The 21,287-nt window shown below is 35.3% G+C and overlaps 1 protein-coding gene across 4 annotated transcripts in view; it reads left to right on the top strand.

Annotated features, from left to right (window-relative positions):
• Positions 1 to 423: 423 nt before the first annotated feature.
• Positions 424 to 21,287, top strand: part of PHF14 (PHD finger protein 14) — a 200,755-nt gene continuing 179,891 nt past the window's right edge. For all 4 annotated transcript variants that reach the window (XM_024767099.1, XM_024767098.1, XM_024767097.1 and 1 more), the window contains exons 1-4: positions 424 to 895; positions 1,399 to 1,509; positions 9,124 to 9,902; positions 16,244 to 16,388. In XM_024767099.1, the coding sequence (XP_024622867.1) occupies position 895; positions 1,399 to 1,509; positions 9,124 to 9,902; positions 16,244 to 16,388 (1,036 nt within the window). In that variant the 5' untranslated portion in view covers positions 424 to 894. The remainder of the gene's footprint in view (positions 896 to 1,398; positions 1,510 to 9,123; positions 9,903 to 16,243; positions 16,389 to 21,287) is intronic.

Below are 21,287 nucleotides of genomic sequence, written 5' to 3'. Positions count from 1 at the left end.
TTTAAAAATAATTAACCTGTATGTGAATAAACGTGGCGTTTGAAACTGTTGAAGGCCTGACATCCGATTGTACATACTCTCCTTATATTTTTACGGATTTAAAAATTCTCCTTATAAAATAAATTATCTAAATGTATGCAAGGCACTATTCCACATTCATGGGGCCACACATCCTGCTCCGTCTTGTCAGACACAAAAATTGGCCTTCCACGGATTTGGACTGAGGGCCGGGCCTCAGGGACTTATTGGCCGAGAGTCTAAACTCTCTACTCCCCCTCGCACTGCTCCGCTCCTCTTGGCTCCCTCTCGGCTTCCGTTCGGTTCCTTCCGGCTCCGTTCGGCTCCTCCTCCCTGAGGGAGAGCGGAGGCGAGGCCGGCGCACGCGCCCTCGGCCCCTGCTGCTCTTAGGGCCGCTCTCTGTCTGGTGTTTTCACTTCCTTCTCTTCAGAGCTGTATCCGGGTCGTTGTTTTCCCTATTGTTTTAGGCAACCGGCCTCGGATTGTGTAAATTCTGAGTCTTTTGTTGCTTTTGTTGCAGGCTAATAAAGTTTTTCTTTCGTTAATTTTTTTTCTAAGAGTTTTAACAGGGGACGTTAACTCCCCAGGGCTGCCGGGTTAGCCGCGCTGCCTGGGCCGGAGGGCGCCTTTGGCCGGGGAAGCGCCAAAGGAAGGCGCGCTAGCGGCCGGGGTCGGTTCTGCGAGGACCAGGGGCCGGGGGGCGGGAGGGGAACCGCGGGGCTGCACCTGGGGCGCCCCGGTCTGGTCCGCGGCGCCGCCTATTTTTAATAGCATCTTTTGGACTCGTTTCCTTGGTCTCAGTCCTCGACCTCGGCGCTGCCTGGGCTCTCGCAGCCTCTGCCTAGGTCTACTCCAAACGACCACCTCGGATTCCTTAGTAAGTGTGTCGGAGGCGTCCGCGGGGCGAGAGGTCCATTTCAGCCCTTCTAGAAGTCAGGGCCGGCTGGAGCAGGGCGGGGGTGGGAGTGTCCTGCGGGAAGCTGGACCCTTCGTGGACGCTCCCCCTCCAAGGTCCGTGGGAATGAACATAGCTTCTCATATTCCCTGGGCTTTGCAATTTCTATTGACTGTTACGATGTCTAAGTGAGGGATTACAAGCGAGTTTCAGAAGCAAGATGTTCAAGAGGGCCAGTTTCGATTTTGGTCGGCTTGGGTTCGTCTTTGCTGCACCTCGGGGCTGGAGCTGCCCGGCCCTCCCCAGCCAGTGTTCCCACCCCGTGTTCCCACCCCAACCTTCCCCCACACCTTTTGCTGAGAACTGAATTAAGACAGAGATTTGCACCACCTGCACGAGGTCATCTGCACCTTCCCTCAGTACCACAGCTCTCCCCCGTGCTTGGCGTGATTATGAATGACGGTGTAATGTTTTTCTCTTAACAGTGGATCGCAGCTCCAAGAGGCGGCAGGTGAAGCCTTTGGCAGCTTCTCTGCTAGAAGCTCTCGATTATGATAGTTCAGATGACAGTGATTTTAAAGTTGGAGATGCTTCAGGTAAATGTTTCCTTCTCGCTTCCCTTTTCCCAGCTTTCTGCAGTTGAGCTGATTTTCAGACTTTTCTTAAAAAGAATCCGTTTAATTAAAATGCCAGTATAAAGTTAAAGCACATAAACTTTATTTTGTCTGTTTATTTCCCACCTTTCCCTAAGATCGTATCACTAGATACTGTCACTGCTTCTGATTTTTTGATATTTACTTAATTATCAGCGAAGGCCTTATTCCAAAGATGCAGTAAATACTGTAAATCAACTATACCTTATTAAAAAACAAACAAAAAGATACAAAGATGCAGAAGTGTTTTCTCTGTTCTTTACTTTAAAATATATTCATGCTTATTTTATGGACAGAGGGGAAAAAAATCTAGAGATATCCTGAAGTAGAGTGACATCCTGAGAATAACATGAGCCATGAACAGCCCAGGAACAGAGTTCTCTTTTCACATCACTTGGCATCCTCTTGAGGGGAGTTTTGCTTTTTGTCTGTTAGCTCCTTTACCAGAATAGAATTGACCAAAAAAAGTTGTACTTTGGTAGGTGCTGGATCTTGTGGATTGGGCCTTTTAAAAATATGAGGTACAAAGTATGCGTGCTTGCTTGTTATATTTTGTGATTTTAAGAACAATAAACTTCTTTAAAGAGTCGTATATTCACATGGTACAAAATTGAAAAACACAAAAGTGTGGTTTTCCTTTTATCTTCTGTTCATTGTAACTCACACACACGGACACATATATACATATAAAGTTTTCATTGCAGGAATCTGAGAAATACAAATTATGTTTAAATATTTTATGTGAAAAATACAAATACATGAACAATAAAATTTACTTAATTCTGTCCCTTTTGACAGAAATTTAAATAAAGTGAGAAATTAGAGCCCTTTCAGTCTTATCTTTTTAACAGTTTTAAAATATGCTTCCAGAGAATTTTTGATGCTTAGTCATATCTCTCTCCTTTCCTCTGGTTTTTCTTTTTCTTTTCTTTCTTTCTTTCTTTTTTTTTTTTTTTCCTGTTCGGTATGGTAGGAAGGGATGAAATTTGGTTGTGTTTTGTTACTATTTTACTTTTAATGGCATCAGCAAGCAGAATTTGCATTGTGATTTACCAAGAACTTTTTGTTTCCACAATCTCATTTAATTTTTACAGTAACTCTGTGGAGGAGATATTATTTGACAGATAACAGGGGCACTGAGTTTAAGGAATTTGCATGAGGCCACTTAGGCCTAAATGGATCTAATCCAATTCTTTTGACTCCCAACATTTAGAATCTTTTTATTGCTTAGATCCTAAAAGTAGATAGGTATAATCTTAAATTGAAACTACTTACTTACTGTATCATGGTGACTAATTGAGGTTACTTCCAGCAATCAAAAGTTAAGTTTATCTTGATCAATTTTTTTAAACCTTTACTTCTCAGCTCTTTCATCTCCCATTTCATTTACTGTTGTTTGGTACTTCCAAAGAAGAGAAAGAAAGGGAAGGTAAAGGAAGTAAAATTCAAACCTATTTTAGTGCTCTTGGTGAAAACCTTTGCAGAAAAGAATATTCTTGGCTAGAATGTAGCTTTGGTTTGTCATGATTGAGATTGTAAACTGACAAAAATAGTTAGGTCTCAGAAGTTATGACTTAATTTGAATACCATTAGGGAAAAACTCCAAAGCTTAATTTCTTTAAGTATTCCATAATTATTTTTATGAAAATAAATCCTGACTTTGTATGTAATTTTTCTCTTTGTTTATTGACATGTATCACTTCCCTTTACAAGGGTTAAAACAATCTAATGATACAAATTACTTTCTCAAAATAATTTTTGGTATCAAGCAAATTAGAAACTCCTGACCTTGTTAAAGCTTAATCATGGTTGATGGGAATTATCTGTTACTTGTGACAGTGGTAGAATGAGTTTTGTTAGGTTGATAATTTTTTTTTGAATCTCCTAAAAGCACTCAAAAATGTATACTTTCTGTTACCTAGTCTGCTGTACTTGTAATTTACTTCCTGGGCCCCAAAGGTCACAAATTTATTTGTGTAGTTCTTGATATGTTATCATAACTGAGATTTTAGAAGAGAATGATTTTGTTTGAAATAGGTATTAGTAGAAATTGAGTTGTATTTTACACTCTTGGTTAAGGTGCATTGTTGTCTCCCATAGCTGAGATGTTGGCTTACTCTAGATTACCAGTGTTTCCTGTTTGAATCCTTTCTCGTCTCTGTGTAAGACAGTTGGACTCTCACAGGAAATAAGACATTAGACTTATCACTGTTTTCCAAACATGCTGAAGCTGTGGGATCCCAACCCTATTTAGTAATAGGTGGTTAAACTGGAGGTGGAGAAATAATAGCTAAATAATCATCTTTAATGATAGCTAATAATAATCTTTCTGATCATAGCTTCTTTCAGAACAATCTGCAGACATGACTAACTCAATGAACTACTGGCTTCCTTCAAACTTAATGTTAAAATGGTTAGATTAGTGGCCCTCAAGTTTTAACTGATTCTGTGCATCAGTTTATTCTGATTTTCATTTTGAATTCTGAAATTCTGACGACAAAACTTCATATTTCTGTTTGGCTTTAAGAATAAATATAGAGGGACTTCCCTGGTCGTCCAGTGGTTAAGACTCTGAGCTTCCGGTGCAGGGGGTGTGGGTTCCATCCCTGGTTGGGGAACTAAGATCCTACATGCCGCAGAGTGCAGTCAAAAAGTAAATAAATAAATAAGCAAGAATAAATATAGACATTTCTGAAAAGTTATCACCCTTGCTGATAGACATTATTTTTGTGCTTCTCAGATGATAACATAGAGAAAGATAAATATTATTCAAAAATGACCTGCCAATAAGATTGGCAGGTGATTATAGTTAATAATTATCAGGTTCTACCTTTAGAAAATTGTGAACTGAAAATAGATCATCTTTTATTTTATCTTTAATGTGAAAGTAGGGCTAAATTTCTCATTTTTGATTGAGGACAGTCAATAAATACATTTTCAAATTAGTCCTAAAACAGTGTGTATGTGTATTAGAGTTATGGTGGTAACCACCAGAAGAACTGTATGTAGAAAAGTGAGCTGGTACCATATGAAATTATCAGCTTTATAGGTCTAAGACAGTTGATTATTGGCAGTTTCATGGTTTGGCCTAGTTAAAGTGGTTATATTTGAGACTTGGACTTAAGATTGGGTATAGGATAGGAGACATTTAAGATAGGATTGATTACATTTAGTAATCTACATAATGAATGATTATGAAAGTAAGTGCATATATTACTTTTATTAAACAAGACAAAATAGCAGTGCTGTGTCTTCCCAACCCCCTAGCCAAAGTAAGATGGCTAATTTTAGATCTTGAGCCATAGTTTAGTTGGTCCAAATTGCCAGAAAACAATTTAACTGGAAGAGTCAGGTTGAGAATTGCCTTGGTAGTATTTTGTGCTTAACTTCCTTTGGCTAAGTGGATCAAGATATGTTCATTGACCAACTGTAGCTTTGTTTAAAAGCACTTTGCTGGATGTTATGGTGAATTCACAAAGAAATAATGATAATATTAGAATAATTAAATAAAATAGCAGATAGATGTTATAAGGCATGATCAATCACTTGTGTAGTTCAAGTCTTTCAAAGGAGATGGGACTACTTGAGACTGGATTTACAATGATTCTTTGAGGAGATGAGACTTGAACTAGGAACTGAAAGAGAAGCAACCTAGGTAGGGGAAACATTAGGTGTTAAAAATGTGGAGGATGGAAAATATCGTTTATACATGGAGATCAGGTTTTGAGTAAAAGCGTAGTAGAAGAGATGAGCCTGGGGAAGTAGAATGAGGTCAAATTGAGGTCTTACATGCTAGACCAGTGTTTCTCAATCTCAGCAATATTGGCATTTTGAGTTGGTTAAATCTTTGTTGTGAAGGCTTGTCTTTTGTGTTGGAGGATGTTTAGCAGCATCCCTGTCTTCTACCTACTCAATGCTATAGCACTTACTGTACCTAACCCCTACCCTAACCCTGCCCTTTTGTGGCAACCACTGTCTCTAGACATTGCCAGATGTTTTCTGTGGGAAAAATTGTACCCACTTGAGAACCACTGGTCTAGATCTCTAAGAAGATGTAAAATGACACAGCTGGAACTGGAGTCAGAAGTAGAAGATGAGTTGTGTTCACTGATTGGCTTTTTAGAAAGAGATATACTAGATGAGTTAAAAATGTTTCCAAGATGATAACTGAATAGTAGGCTGGTGATCTGTCTGTTACCTGTTATATATATTTATAATCCTAAATACTGTTGCACCAGATCAATAAACAGAATAGTTAAATAATTAAGGTTGATGAACAAAGATGATTTTTTATATTGCAAAGTTAACATAAAACTCTGAATTAAATCATATTGATTTTATTATTTAATATTTATCATGGGGGAAACTTAAGCATTGAATATTGTGAAGGGATTCTTGAAGGTTGGTTTCTAATCTTTGTAACTGTAAAACATTTAACTGTCTGTTAGCTGAAATAGCTATTGCTTAGAGAGGTTTTGATATATTGTGTTTTTTTGTTTTTGTTTTTTCTTTTGCGGTACGTGGGCCTCTCACTGTTGTGGCCTCGGCAGGCGGACTCTCAACCACTGCGCCACCAGGGAAGCCCTGATATATTGTGTTTGAGAAAGGTTACCTTTTATTTAACTGAATAGGAGGTAGGGATTCCATTTTAAAGATTTTTCTTCTAATGTAAACATTTTTATTGTAGACTTAGAATTAACTCTGTTCTTATGCCTAAAATAGCTGTATTTGAAATATCTGGTTTATTTCTCTAGTCTGTTATTACTTTTTTCTTTTATTTAAGGTTGTAAGAGTGATGGATTTGAAACGTTGTTTGAATTGGTAGGAGTGGGAAATTTTTCATTACAGCCTACAAAAATAGAATTATAGACAGCCAAGGACAGTGATTTTCTCATTGTCATTATTACTAAGTAGTGCCATAACTAAATATTGTTTATCTCCATCCCTCAAGTGTGTATGTACCAAAAAGAACTTATGACTAATCAGTTGAAGAAGTTATTTTTCAGAAATCAAAGAAAGATAAAATTTGATATATTCCTGATCCCAGCAGTTGGAGTATGGATAATGTGATATATTTGGAGAATGAAGGGTTGGGTAAGCTACTAGGATTTAATTCGTGGAAAAATCTCAGATTCTTCTAATAATGTTAACAAATATAAAGCATTTAAATCTTTTTAAAATTCTGCTTTCTATTTAGGCATGATAACAAACCCAAATCAGAATCAAAGAGTATCAATTTCCCTGTACTTTTAAAAATAATCGATTGGCATTGGCAACAATAACCAAAACAAAATTGCAGAAATTCTTGACATTCTGTAAAATTTACAAGTAATAGCAAAGTTGGATTGGTCTCAGTTTTGATCAGGAGCCCACGTTTGTGCCCCACTTGATCGTTCTTTTATATCTACTGTTACGTTTTTATTGGTGAAAATTATTAGGAGTACTTTTTAGTTACTTAAGAAAAAATTCTACAAGGTTAATCCAGAGGAAAAGTTCCTTTTCTCCATTTCCCAGGGCTGTTAATTATAGCATTGCTTGCTTTAGTCAGTGTGCACAAGGATCTATCTTTGCCTTAGAAGCGTTTGGTCAATTCTGCTTATTATGATATCCTTATCTAAAAATATCTAGGAACTATTATTTTTTACCAGGGGTATTTTTCTTGGTAGGTTGGATTTAATTGTTGTGAGTGGTATAAAAAAATCACTTCTTTTCCCAATGATTTGTAGAGCTGTTGGACTGAAAATAAGTCCCCTATTTGTAAGTGACATTGGGTCCACGCTCTTTTGGAAATTTAAGAAGCTCACAAATCCAAAGATGTTTCCTAAGTTTGGCATGAATTTATTTGATGGTAAAACCTGACTGGAACTGATAGGAGTTTATTTGTAGCATTTACTTATCATACTTGTAAATATTCATACTTTTCACTGCAGATGTAACGTATTTGATTACAGTACAGTACCATAGACGTCACTGGAGGTGTTAGTGTAATATATTGTGCATACACAATGCTACCTTTCTAAAATCTGAAAAAAATCTTAAATTCTGTAGGATGTGTGGCTCCAAAATTCAGATAAGGGATTGTTGGCCTACATGATATTGCTCTTGTGTCCTTTACAAGATTGTTCAGGATGAGAGTGTTTTGTCACAACAGTCCTGAATAAGATGTAGGCACCTGTATGATAATCTTGAGATTGACAGTGATTTTTATAGGTTCAATCAACATCCACTAAATGTTAGTCTTTATTTTTTATGTGATTTAACTTGCAGGATTTTTTTCATCAGCCATTTTTAAAGGATTTCTGAGATATTTTAGAAACCAGATACTAATTACAGACAACTTTATTTTACTTTGAACACCCAGGTAATTATAGAGGCTAACACTGGTTGAGTTAACAGAAATTAAAATGGTATGGAAACATGAATTTTTTTCACCATTTTATTATTACCCTTATCTTGGTTATAGGTACAAAATATTCATCACCCTACAGATTTTACTATTGATGTTGGCTACAACTTGACTGTGACTGGTTTGTTTCCCACTTCCTCCTGCTCCCCTTCCACCAATAACCCTCTCCACAAATATTTTAGATTTTTATTTATTTGATTATGTGTAAAGAGGATTAGAATGTTACTGAGTAGTGTTGGTCTAAGAGGGCCTGAGTTGCCCTAGACAGGAATGGAAGGCACTTGCTAGAAAGCTTATGGTCCTGCATGAACTCTTTAAAGTCCTCAACCTATCTTTTTAGTGACTACTGTGCTTGCTCATTTCCGAGATGGATTAGGTTTTAAAAAAATGCATTAATCTCTTTCATTCTAGGGTCCGTAGTAGTTACTGCCTAGAATTTTTGGAAGTTTAGGTAACTCTTTTATTGATATGAACAGTATCCTAATAATCAGAAAAATTGATAACTTATCTTGCAACTTCCATTTTCTGTGCCATTGCTATTGTCTGTTTTTCACTTGTGTATTTGGTGATCCTAAAATTGATTGGTATATTAGGGATGTGGTACAAATTGACTGTCATAAGTATCTATGTTCATTTTTGCTGGGTAAAGAGTGAGATAAATGGAACAAAGTTTTTGGGTCATATTTTTCTTGTTCTGAATGTGACTCAATGCATGTAAGTCCATATAATTTATGAAAGAAAGATGTAAGAGAAGAACAATTTGGTATGTATTACATTATCATAAAGTTAAAATCAAGTGCTCAATTTAAAAAGAAGCACATTTACTTTTTGAAACAAATTGCCTCTAGGGTACCAATTATAGCGTGAGATGTATGACATAAAATAGTGGTCCTCGTTTTAAAGCATATTTTAATTTAGAGTTACATATATTCATCTTCATTAGTGCTATATTGAACTAGAACCATTATTCCAGCTTCATTGATTTATTATTTAATCAGGTTGGGAATGTCTACCATTCTTTGACTTAAATTTGTTTATATTGTTTTGCAAGTTATTCACAAATTTTGGTGGTTTCATTTGTGTCAGCGTTGTGTGTGTGTGTGTATGTATATACATATGTGTGGTTTTTTTTTTTCTCATATTTTCAACAGATTCTGAAGGGAGTGGTAATGGAAGTGAAGATCCTTCAAAGGACAGTGGAGAAGGTTCCTGTAGTGATTCTGAAGAAAATATTTTAGAGGAAGAACTGAATGAAGATATTAAAGTAAAAGAAGAACAACTTAAAAATTCTGCAGAGGAAGAAGTACTATCATCAGAAAAACAGTTAATTAAAGTGGAAAAGAAGGAGGAAGAAGAGAATGGAGAGAGACCTAGAAAGAAAAAGGAAAAAGAGAAGGAGAAAGAAAAAGATAAAGAGAAGGAGAGAGAGAAGGATAAAGAAAAAGCAACAACATCTGATAATGTGGCTGCTTCTGCTGCTTCCACCACACCAGCCACAAGTCCTCCTGCTGCTAATACATCTCCTTCAGTCCCCACGACAACAACTACAGAGGAGCAAGTCAGTGAGCCAAAAAAGTGGAACCTTCGTCGCAACCGACCACTTTTGGATTTTGTATCCATGGAAGAGCTGAATGACATGGATGACTATGATAGTGAAGATGACAATGATTGGCGACCCACTGTAGTAAAAAGAAAGGGGAGATCTGCATCTCAGAAGGAAGGAAGTGATGGAGACAATGAGGATGATGAAGATGAGGGAAGTGGGAGTGATGAGGATGAGAATGATGAAGGCAATGATGAAGATCATAGCAGCCCTGCCAGTGAAGGGGGTTGCAAGAAGAAGAAGAGTAAAGTTCTTAGCAGAAACAGTGCTGATGATGAGGAACTGACCAATGATAGCCTGACACTATCTCAGAGCAAGAGTAATGAGGTAGATCAACCCAATTTTTATGATATCTGTCTGTCTGGGGAAAAGGGAATTCTTCTCTAAACCATTCTACCCGTTATATTAAGTGGCTTCCTTGAAATCCTGTTATAGACAGCTGTGGTAGTGAGTGAGCACCCTAAATGTAACATTTATTCATTTGGTCAGCCCGCCTTTATTGAGTATCTGCTGTTTGTCACCGTCCTCAAGGAGCTCACAATCACCGTCCTCAAGGAGCTCAGTCTCTATTCTTAGAGAAATATTTCTATATCCATACCCTTGGGAAATAGTAGAGTTTTCCTTTCCCTTTTCTGTCCTCTCACTCCATTGTTCATAGGACTGCTGAATGGTGCTGAGTGGATTATGAAAACAAAGGTCACCTTTCTTTCAACTTAGTTACATCCATATCCGCATAAAAATTTAGACTTTTAGAATACTTTTGAGCAGGGCAACAAACAACTTAATGATTGTCTCAGGCTTTTAGAGATTCATTTTAAAGGTTAATTCCTTTTTCAGTTGTAGCACCCATCTGAATAGTCACCAGATCTTTGCTTTAGATGTATGGGAGTAAATACAAACTATGTATTTACATATTTTTAGTGAATAAGTTCTCTCTACAAAGAAATGAAAACAAACAAACATTTCTTATCCTAAAACAAACATTACTATCATAAAACTACAGTAATGACTCAGTTCTTCCACTTGAAGTTCTACTACTGAAAGTTAGGTTTATCCATTGGGCCCAAGATGCAACATTCAAGACTCTTCAGTCAAACACATTTGTGTCTCTTTGTCTGTGTGTTTATGTATATGTTTTTCTTCAAAAGAAAGATTGAGTTGTCGTCTTACATGTAGATGTACCTGTTACATCACATGTAGAACTATAATAAGTCTGTCATGCCATTAATGTGTTTATAGTCTTAAATATTCACTTCTTTAACAAGCACTTATTTTTTTGTTTTTTCATATTATTGAAATAGGTTAAATTGGTAGAAAGATTTTCCTTCTATGCTTTATTCTTTTACATTTCTTCTGTTTACAAATTTTACATAGCAGTGATTTTCTATTTTAAGTTTCATTAAAAAATTTGGTGTTTTACCAAAATAATATATAGCAGATTAAGAGGTGTTGTATGTCAGTAGAGAAGAAGCAGTTTATATTTTACATTATAAACATTGGTTAACTTCCAGGTTGCCCATTTTCTTAAGAAGAACATTGCCTGATTCCAGTGCTTACCTAATTCCTATCTTTAGGTAAAGGAAAATCGTCATTTGGAATATAGTATTCATAATGATGTAGCACAGACAGTTCCATATTTCCAATTTAAGGAAACAGAAGTATGGAAAATCTAATTGTTCATACTTGATTTAAACATGTATCCAGTTTATTTTATAGCACTTAATACTAACCTGTATCTACTAAGTTTACCTTCTACAGTATCACGTTCTTGATTTTTATTAGCCTGACATTCATAAAAGGAGGCTGGCTAGGATAGAGGCAGTATGGATTAGATTTATGCTAAGGTGTGGGGGAACACCTGCATATGTCTAGAAATTTGCCATGTAAAATGTATACAAATTATCCATTTGTTAATAATGTGTAATACATAACAAATTGCTTAAGAGATTGTAGACTCTTCTTTATGATGCATTTAAAGGCCACATGTGCTGTTTAGTTTTTTTCCTACTAAACAGAAGAGATTTTAGTAAATAATGGGACTTTATTTATTTAGGTTAATAGTCCGAAAGGAATGAGATTCCAGGGCATTTCTTGGATAAGTGCCTTGATACAGTTGTCAAGAAGATCCTTCTTATAGTAACTAAATTAATTCCTTTTGTGTTAATTTATGTTAATTTTCCTTTTGCTCTACCCTATGCAAAAATGTAGAAGAATTTATATAAGGTTAATTTTCCCTCAATGATATTCTACCTGAAAGCTTGATAACTGGTTTTTTCCAAGACTGTTATTCAAACTCTTCAATAATTTTTGATGATTATAGTCCTATATAAATGTCATTTAAATTAGATATTAAATTTTAAGAAAGAACTAATCGAAATTATTTTATATTTCTAAATTTCCTGTTCTTATAATCTTGATTTTGTAAAAAAGATGACTAAAGGTAATCCTTGTTGTCTTCTGGCCAATGTTTGTATTTTAATCTTCCTGGTTATTTTAGGTAGTGATACCTTGCCAAGTGTTCATTAGTTAATATGTATATATTTGATTATATTTGAAGTTTTATTTTTCTATGCTTTTACTTTGTTTTCAAATACTACTTTGTAATAGAGATAGCTGAAAATGTGGTTTTAGAATACATAATAGAATTGTATTTAGTCTATAAGCAGGAAATTTTTTCTTGGGTGCTATGTCAGGTGCTTTTGTAGGGATATGGTGTTGGGTATCATGTAAATGATGCCCAGGAACTTTCATAATTTTGAAATTTCTTAGGGGAATTTGACATTTTTTTTTTGAGTGGTGGCCTTTTATAATTATTGGCTCTTAATGGTCTTACCATGCCTATGCTGTAGGCCTTGAAATGCTCTAGAGCAGTGGTTCTCAAACTATTTGGTTCAGGACACCTTTATAGTCTTAAAAATTGAGGACCCCGATTATTATTCATATAGGTTATATCTTTTGATATTTGCCATTTCCAGTTAAAACTCAGAAATTTAAAAAAATGAGATGTATAGAAACACAAAAGTTATTAGATTGATGACACCGTCCCGTGTCATGTAACTTCTGGAAATCTTCACCATACACCATGAGAGAGAGTGAAAAGGCAAATATCCTTAGTATTTACCTTTTGGATCCCCTGGAAGAGAGTTCCCCAGACCACACTTTGGGAACTACTGTTCTAGATTTGGGCATTTGATAGCCTGCATTTTCTTCACATGGGCATATACCTTTGTCAGTGGCATTACGGCATTTTAGTGCTATCTGAAACAATCCCTTTGGAATATGGTTACATGTCTTTTTCATACTTTTATCTTGAAGTTTTTGAGATTCACCAAGGTTATCTTGCCTTTAGTTTTCTGAAATAAATTTTTTGGGGAGGGCTGTATAGTATTTTCAGATAATGGTTCCCATTTTCAGGACTTTGAAACTAGAGCTTTGAATGAGAATTAGTATATGATAGAAAATCATCTCAGTATACATTTTCAGGTGGAAGTTTTTTGGGTTTTTTTTTCATAATGTTAAATAGATTAGATGTCTTGCCATGTGAAGAAATAGCAATTGTCATCTGAATTTTGCTAATTAAAATGTAAACATTTTGCAAAAATTTTTAAATAGCCATTTCTTTTGGGGGCTTCTGACTTATTAATCATTTGCCTTTTTACACATTTCAAAATAAAACAAATTGCTCTAAAGCCTAAAAAAAATCAATTTGTAACATTGTACAAAAATTACTTGAGATTCTTGAAAATTTAACCTTCTTTAAAAACTTCTAGGAAGAACTATTGGTCAAACTTGGTATAATAATATTTTCTCATTTTCAGAGCAATGGGATTCTTTTAATTCTGGTTTTATATGAAGGGTGCTGGAATTTCCTCCTATTAAACACACATATAGCTTAGTTAGAATTTACCCTGTTGTATATGTTATTTATAATAATCTTTGTGGAATACATATATAAATGAACACTAAACATATTTGAGAGCTGATAAAAAACATTGGGCAGAATCATTTTTGGTGTAAATTTTAAATCCCAAGGAGAAAAATGAAATAATTTACAATAAGGAGTCACTGATTTATTACTATAGTGCCCCATTTAATCTTAATAATTACCATTAGAGTCCATTAAATTATTCCATAATATTAAAGTTATATCCTAGATGTGCCATTCAAAACCCATTTTCCCAAATTCCATTTTTATGTAAAAATCGTATTTTCAAATGATGTATTTTGTGGTAAAAACTTTAGCTTAAATATTTTCTCCAGAAACTTGAAAAATGATATGTCTTCAGAAATATGCTATTAAAAATTGATACTAAATTGACTTTTGTATTCTGATCAGAAGTGCGCTTCAAGCCATGTTTGATCTATTGAAGACAACCTAGATAACTTTTTAAGAGGATGTATTGTTTAGATTTTCCCATTGAAACATTGTCAGCCATTTGGTTAGGATAATATTGTAGGACTCTAAGTTATCCCCATTTCTATCTGTTTGTATTTAATGTCTAGTAAGAGTCTCAAATGATGGAGATCAGAGGGTCAAAATTGCCAGTTAATTTTGTTTTCTCTGCCTCTAAATGATAATATGTGTAGAGAGAAAATGGACTAGAGATAATTTAGACATTTACTGTTTTTCTGAGCAAAATGGCCAAATAGGAATATAATAGAACTGTCTGTTGATGCCAGTTTTCTGATCCATAGACATTTACTTGTTTCCCACATGGGTAAACCTTTTTTTTCAAGGGCTGATTAGTTGTAGTTCCACCAGGGAAATATTGGCAGAGCCCATAAACATGAGTAGCCTCTCAGTCATCAAACTCTGGTTGTTTGCTAGATCTTTTTCTGGTCTGTGATTTTTTTTTAACCTAGATGTGGTACTTTAAGAAAAAAATTTTTTGGACTTACCATGGGAAAATATTTAAAGTACCAGTGTTCATTGAGGCTTATAACCTTTCTTTTGGGGTTCCAAGGAAGATTCCCTAGTGTAATAAATGGTCAGCTCATGTTTCTCTTTTTGGACCACCTACAAAGAAGTACAGAGGAAAGGAGAATGGGAATGAACATTTATTGAGTACCTAGTATGTCTCAGGAACATTCTTGCCATACATTATCTTGTTAAGTCTCACAACAACCTGATGAGGTAGGTATTATTTTTATCATCCCATTTTACAGATGAGAAAACTACAGCTTCGAGGTTCAATAGCTATTAAGTGAGAGCTGAGAATGAAACCCAAGAACGTTTGATTTTAAGGCAAATGCTGTTACATTTGAAGCATTGCTAATGGGATGAAAATCTGGGCAGATTTTTGTTTTGCTCACTGTACTAAAGTACTTTAAAACATGAGTTTTCTTTTTAGGAAGTTTTAATCTTTATTTGCTAGCCACGTCCAAAGCCCCGAACTATCGATACTTTTGTTTTATAACAAAAAGGAGCAAAATACAAAATTTTAAAGTACTAGAATTCTCAAGAGAAATGATGCCTCCTTGTTAACTTTTGCATTCTTTTTTGATTTATTTTTTACATTAGCTGCAAGTTTAGATTTATTACACAGAAAATATATTGAAAGAATGTTATTTTGACAGTCATGTGTCTTTCAAATGTTATTTACAAATGGCTATTGAAATGACTCTAAAGGTTACTTTGGATATTGGTCAGTTTAAAAGAATATAGAAATATAAAAATGTTAATATGAAACAATATAGTTAATGTGTGAAATGGAACTAATTCATTTTGTTTCTGAATATGGTTAGGTTCTTAAATGAAAATATATAGACTCACGTGCCATCTTTTATTATATGTAATGCTGAGCCCAGTGTGTTAAATATGACAAGAATCCTCATCATGTTAATTTGTCATTTAAAGTTTAAATTCATAATGCCGAAGGTTTAAGTTAAATGGAGCACACTCTTTATTTTTTATATTCATTAATACATCTTCCTTTCTCCTTTTATATTACAATTAACTAGGTATCTTTGTTACCAGTTTTCACTAGATATTTCTTGACATAAACCTAATAGAGTACTCTGACTCTTCTAGCAATCAGTCAATCTGGATTCTTTTTTAGATGGTTTTCTGTACCTGTATACACAGATTTCCTATGCAGGCTTTCATGGATCTGTCATTCAGTGGTTTGATGACCCTGGAAATTCTGGATTCCCCAGCACTAAAGGAGTGTAGTCTGTAATATGCCATCACATACATATTTGCTTATACGTTATCTTGATTTTTTTTAACTGTTTAATATGTGTGTGTCTTGTCTCCCCAAGATAAGATTATAAGCTTCCTAAGTGTAGGAAACATGTCTTATAGTTTTAAAACCCATATATAGGGTTAGTAATTACTTACGGGTTAATTTTTCCTTTCTTGTAGTTTCAGGGGTCAGACTATATCCAGAATGGCAAAGCAGATGAAGGGTTGTTGGTTATAAGCTTGGTTTTATATTTCCTAGAGGAGAGAGAATATGGGACTTGCAGAGAAGTGAAAAATTAGAGAGATGGTGCTTAGAGGGTCCTTTGACAAAGAGGTTCACTTCTCAAACATAGCATACTTTGAAATTACTAAAATAATGGAGTATGCAGCATAATTTTGGAAATGCGTAAAATGATTTAAGGTGCGAATTTTATTTATTAAAATCATCTTTTAAATATGTGATTTTCTGATATTTTAATATTAGGACTCGCTGATTCTTGAGAAGAGTCAAAACTGGAGTTCTCAAAAAATGGACCATATTCTGATTTGCTGTGTTTGTCTTGGAGATAATAGTGAGGATGCTGATGAAATAATTCAGTGTGACAATTGTGGCATTACAGTCCATGAAGGTAATTTTGCTTTGTTTTGTTTCCTTTTAGAAATGGCTGGTTGATACTGCATTTATATAAGTAATATCAGCTACTTTACATAAGTACTATACTAAGGTTTTCTTGTAGTATTTTATGATATTTGAACTAAGACATACTGAATTTTCAAAGTATAATGGGTGTTATTTTTCAGATTATGTTCACTTAAAATGTGTTTAAAAAAATTAAAATAGATTATTACTGTATGGAAATCAGTATTTCTTTGAAGGTCATTGTTATAATATTTTCCATCATGGCATTATTTCTAGTTTTTAACTGAAATTTAGATATAGGAAAACGTCTAGTATGTTAGTCTAGTAGAATGTATTATTTAAAAAGTTATTGTTGAAGTCTACTGGTATTATAGTTTCTTCTTTAATAGTTACACTTTAAATTTTTGAACTTGAAAGGGGAATTTGTAGAGTTCATCTTTTAAAATCTGAATATGTTGAACATATTTTTATATGTAATGTGTAATTACATATTACATATAATATGTTGAAACTATTTTTCCTGATTATGAATTTTGAACCTTTTTTTATGTAACATTTTGTTGTACTTTATTTAAAATTTTTTATTTTGACATAATTTCTGACTTATAGAAAAGTTATAAGAGTAATAGAATTTCCATATACTTGTCACTCAGATTTCCAAGATGGTGACATTTTGCTATATTTGTTTTATCTTCTCATATAATAATTTTTTCCTCACCTCTCTGAGGGTAAATTGTAGACACAATGTTCAGCTCTACCCCTAATACCTCAATGTATATTTCTTAAGAACAAAGAACAAGGGCATTCTTTTACACAATCACATAATTATCAAAGTCAGGAAATCAGCATTGATAGAATACTGTAATCTACCGATTATATTCACATTTTGCCAATCATCCCAATAATGTTGATTCTAGCAAAATAAAATCCAGGATTATGAATTGCATTCAGTTGTCATGTCTGTGTAGTTTCCTTTAATCTTGAACATATTTTGAGTCTTTTTGTGTTTCATGCCATTGGCATTTTTGAAGAATACAGGCCAGTTCTTTTATAGGATGTCCTCAATATTGGGGTTTTCTTACGTTTTCTCATGATTAGGTTCAGGTTATGTGCTTTTGGCAGGGGTGCCATAGAAGTTATGTTGTGCTGTCAATGCATATATGTTTGTTTGTCCAGTTACTGGTGATGTTATTTTGATCACTTGGTTGAGAGGGTGTCTTCCAGGTTTCTCTGTGGTAAAGTTACTCTTTTTTCCTATCAGTTAATTTTTTCTTATCAAGGCCATGCCTACTGCAAAACAGTGTTTCTATGGCCTTTTCTTACTGGCCTTTCTGGTATTATAGTCCTTCTCCCAAATAGTTCTGGGTGTCTGCTGGGCTTGAGACCTGTGGGGCCTGTGCTTCTTTAACCAGTCCTCTTGCCTTCATGTGAAGCTCCCCTCCCTTGCTGCTAAGACTCACTGTGGGAATGTCTCCTATTACTGTTATTCATTCATTTATTTTTTTCAGTAATGTTTGTTTAGTACCTTCTGTGTGCTAGGCATTCTGTTGGTTTTAGGCATGTAAAATAAACAATATAGACATTGCTGATCTCATGGAGCTTAAAGTATAGTAAGAGAGACAGGAATGAAAACATAAAACAATAAGTATGTATAAGGTGGTGGTCTGGACTATGGAGAAAAATAAATAAGGAAAAGGAATATTGGGAGTGCTACGAATGGGGGTGGTTGAGTGGGTAGGTGGAAGTTCGTATTTATAAAAGCTTACACAGGAAATCCTCTCTGTTATGGTGATATTGGGCAGTGACCTGAAGGATGTGAGTGAGCAAACCATGTGAATATTTGGGGAAAGAGCACTCCAGAATGAGGGAGTAGTGAGTAAAGATGTTGAAGTGGAAACGTGTTCGGGGTGTTTGTATAATGACATGAAGGTTAGTGTGGCTAGAACTGAGTGAGTGAGCTGATTAGTGGTAGAGGCAGAGCTGGGGGCAAGCCAGATGAGGCCTTGAAAGTCATAGGTTTCAGATTTTACTGTGATGGATCTGGGAAGACCGACATGAGTTTTGAGCAGAGGATTAATATGATTTGATTTATGTTTTGGAAGGATCACTCTGACTACTGGGTTGAGAGTAGACTGAAGTGGGTCCAAAATGGGAATCAGGGAGACCATTTAGGAGACCATAGCAATGATCCAAGAGAGGAATAGGTTTTGAGGTGGAGAGTAAAAGTTTGGTTTCAAATTTTTAGGGTTTAGGTAACGTATAGGGGCTGGCGAGATAAATTTGGGACTCATCAGTCTGCAGATGTTATTTAAAACTGTGAGCCTGGATGTGCTATCTAGGGAGCAGTAAAGTGGTCCTAGCACGTCAGAGGAGGTGGGGAACACATTGCCAGTGAGATAGGAGAAGAGCCTTAAGTAGTGACCTGGAGGTTAAGTAAGGAAGATGTTTCAAAAGAGAAGGTAGCTCTCAAATACTGTTTTTAGAGTAAGATGGAAACCTGTCTTGTGGGAAATTACTCTAATGCAACTGTAGACGCCCAGTACACTAGCAGGCAAGCCATCCCAAAGGTCATGGGAAAAAAAGGGTTACGGACAAAATGTTTATATCACATGATTTATTAAATAAATGTAAAATACATAAAAGCAAGGGGAAAGATACAAAATTAGTTAACAGACTATGTACTATCATTTCTGCCATATTCTGTTGTTCACACAGAACAACGCTAGTCAAATGTAGGAGGGGACATTCCAAGAATGTTAATACTGTGGGCCATCTTAGAGGCTGCCTACCACAGTTGCAGATTACATGGCATGTTACTGTGCTGATGGAAGTGACCAGCGGAAAGAGAAAGCTGACAATTGATGATGTAAGGAGAGAAAGGGGAACAGTTGATGGAGCAAGGGCTTTGAGTACAAGGCTAGAGAGGATGGGATCCAGTACCAAGTGGAGAGATTTAATAGATAAAGGTAGCCATAGTAACTGGAGGGAAAAGAAAATATATGGATACAGATGTAGGTAGGATGTTAGATGTGGTGGTCAGAGCATGTGGAAATTATTTTTTGAATGCTTCTTATCTTTTCAGTGAAATAGGAAGCAGTCATTAGCAGAGTGTTGGAGATTTGAGGAGTGAGAGGTAGGTGTAAAATAGTTATTTGGGGGAATAACACAATAGTTAATATTGTGTGTGTGTGTATACATACATACATGTATTCACATGTATATATTATGTGTATATATCATTACCAGATAGCAATAAGGAACCACTTTAGATTAGTAATGAATATAAATTGAGACCAGTCAACATGGTTGTATGTATGCATTTTTTTTTTTCCCTCCAGGAGTGGTTCAGATTTCTTGGAGGAGTTGCAGAATAGTTGAACATCAAAAGCAGCAGCTGTGCTGCCATTGTTGTATTGATCACCACTGATGGTCACAAGTATGTTACCATTGCTTGTATTCATGACTGTCATTGCTGATGTGTGATCAGGCATGACCAGTACTATTAGTGTTGTTGACTTTTCATCATGCTGAGGGCACTATCTCTACTTCATAGGTCATAGGTTTGACCATGGATGTGATTTTTAAGGCTAGCACAATGGTTTTAAGAAATTGAATTGATTGCTAACATTTAAAAACTGGGAGATTTTATTTTGCACATTCTGGAATTTGTTCTCTTGAAGTTCTGACAGCAGTAGGTTTTCACTCTCTTATGGCAACAATCCTCTGGAGCTGAATAGGGCTGCCTCCTGCTGGTGAAGCCTACAGTCTTCAGTTTACCACTCCCTTCTCTCAAATCCCTTGCTCATTTTTGATAGTTGCCTGGTCCCTAGAAGTATTTGACTGTATAGTTCCTCATCTACTTTGAGGGTGATGTGTCTTGCTGCTGGTAGGCAGGCTCCTACGGCCATGCGGTCTCAATGTCCCACAGCTATGATAGTAAAGCAACTGTTTTATTGTACTATAGGTCCTTCATTTTGGACTCAGGCCTGAGTCTCCTGGGGACTAGTACCATGTACAAATCAGAATGAACCCTCGCCTCTGACCTCTTGTCTTATTTATTTATTTATTGAAGTATAGTGGATTTATAATATTATATTAATTTAAGATGTATGAAGTAGTGATTCAGTATTTTTATAGATTTTACTCCATTTAAAGTTATTACAAAATAATGGCTGTATTTCCATGTGCTGTACAATGTATCCTTGTTACTTATTTATTTCATACATAGTAGTTTGTATCTCTTAATCTCCTACCCTTATCTTGCCCCTCCTCCCTTCCCTCTCCCCACTGGTAACTGCTAGTTTGTTTTCTATATATTGAGTCTGTTTCTGTTTTGTTCCATATGTTTGCTGTTTTATTTTTTTAGATTCCACATATAAGTGATAACATAGGTATTTGTCCTTTTCTGGCTGACTTACTCGCCTAAGCATAATATTTACTCTCTAGGTCCATCCACATTGTTGCAAATGGCAGAATTTCATTCTTTTTAATGGCTGAGTAATATTCAATTGTGTATACCAGATCTTCTTTATCCATTCATCTGTTGATGTACACTAAGGTTGCTTCCATATCTTGGCTGTTGTAAATAATGGTGCTGTGAACATTGGGGTGCATGTATCTTTTCAAATTAGTGTTTCTGTTTTCTTTGCATATATACCCAGCAGTGGAATTGCTGGTTCATATGGTAGTTCTCTTTTTAGTTTTTTTAAGGAACGTCCATACTGTTTTCCATAGTGGCTGCACCAATTTACAATCCCACCAACAGTGTACGAGGGTTCCCTTTTCTCTGTATCCTCACCAACATTGTCTGTCTTTGATTTAGTCTTGTACCTCTTCGATTCTTGGTATGAGTTCTTTCCCAATAGATTCTTGTTTAAATGAATGTACA

Source organism: Neophocaena asiaeorientalis, unplaced genomic scaffold (genome assembly GCF_003031525.2).
Source record: "Neophocaena asiaeorientalis asiaeorientalis breed wild unplaced genomic scaffold, Neophocaena_asiaeorientalis_V1.1 scaffold70, whole genome shotgun sequence".
NCBI lineage: Eukaryota > Metazoa > Chordata > Mammalia > Artiodactyla > Phocoenidae > Neophocaena > Neophocaena asiaeorientalis.
The sequence above is the reverse complement of the archived record's forward strand: the minus strand, read 5'-3'. Positions and strand labels throughout refer to the sequence as shown.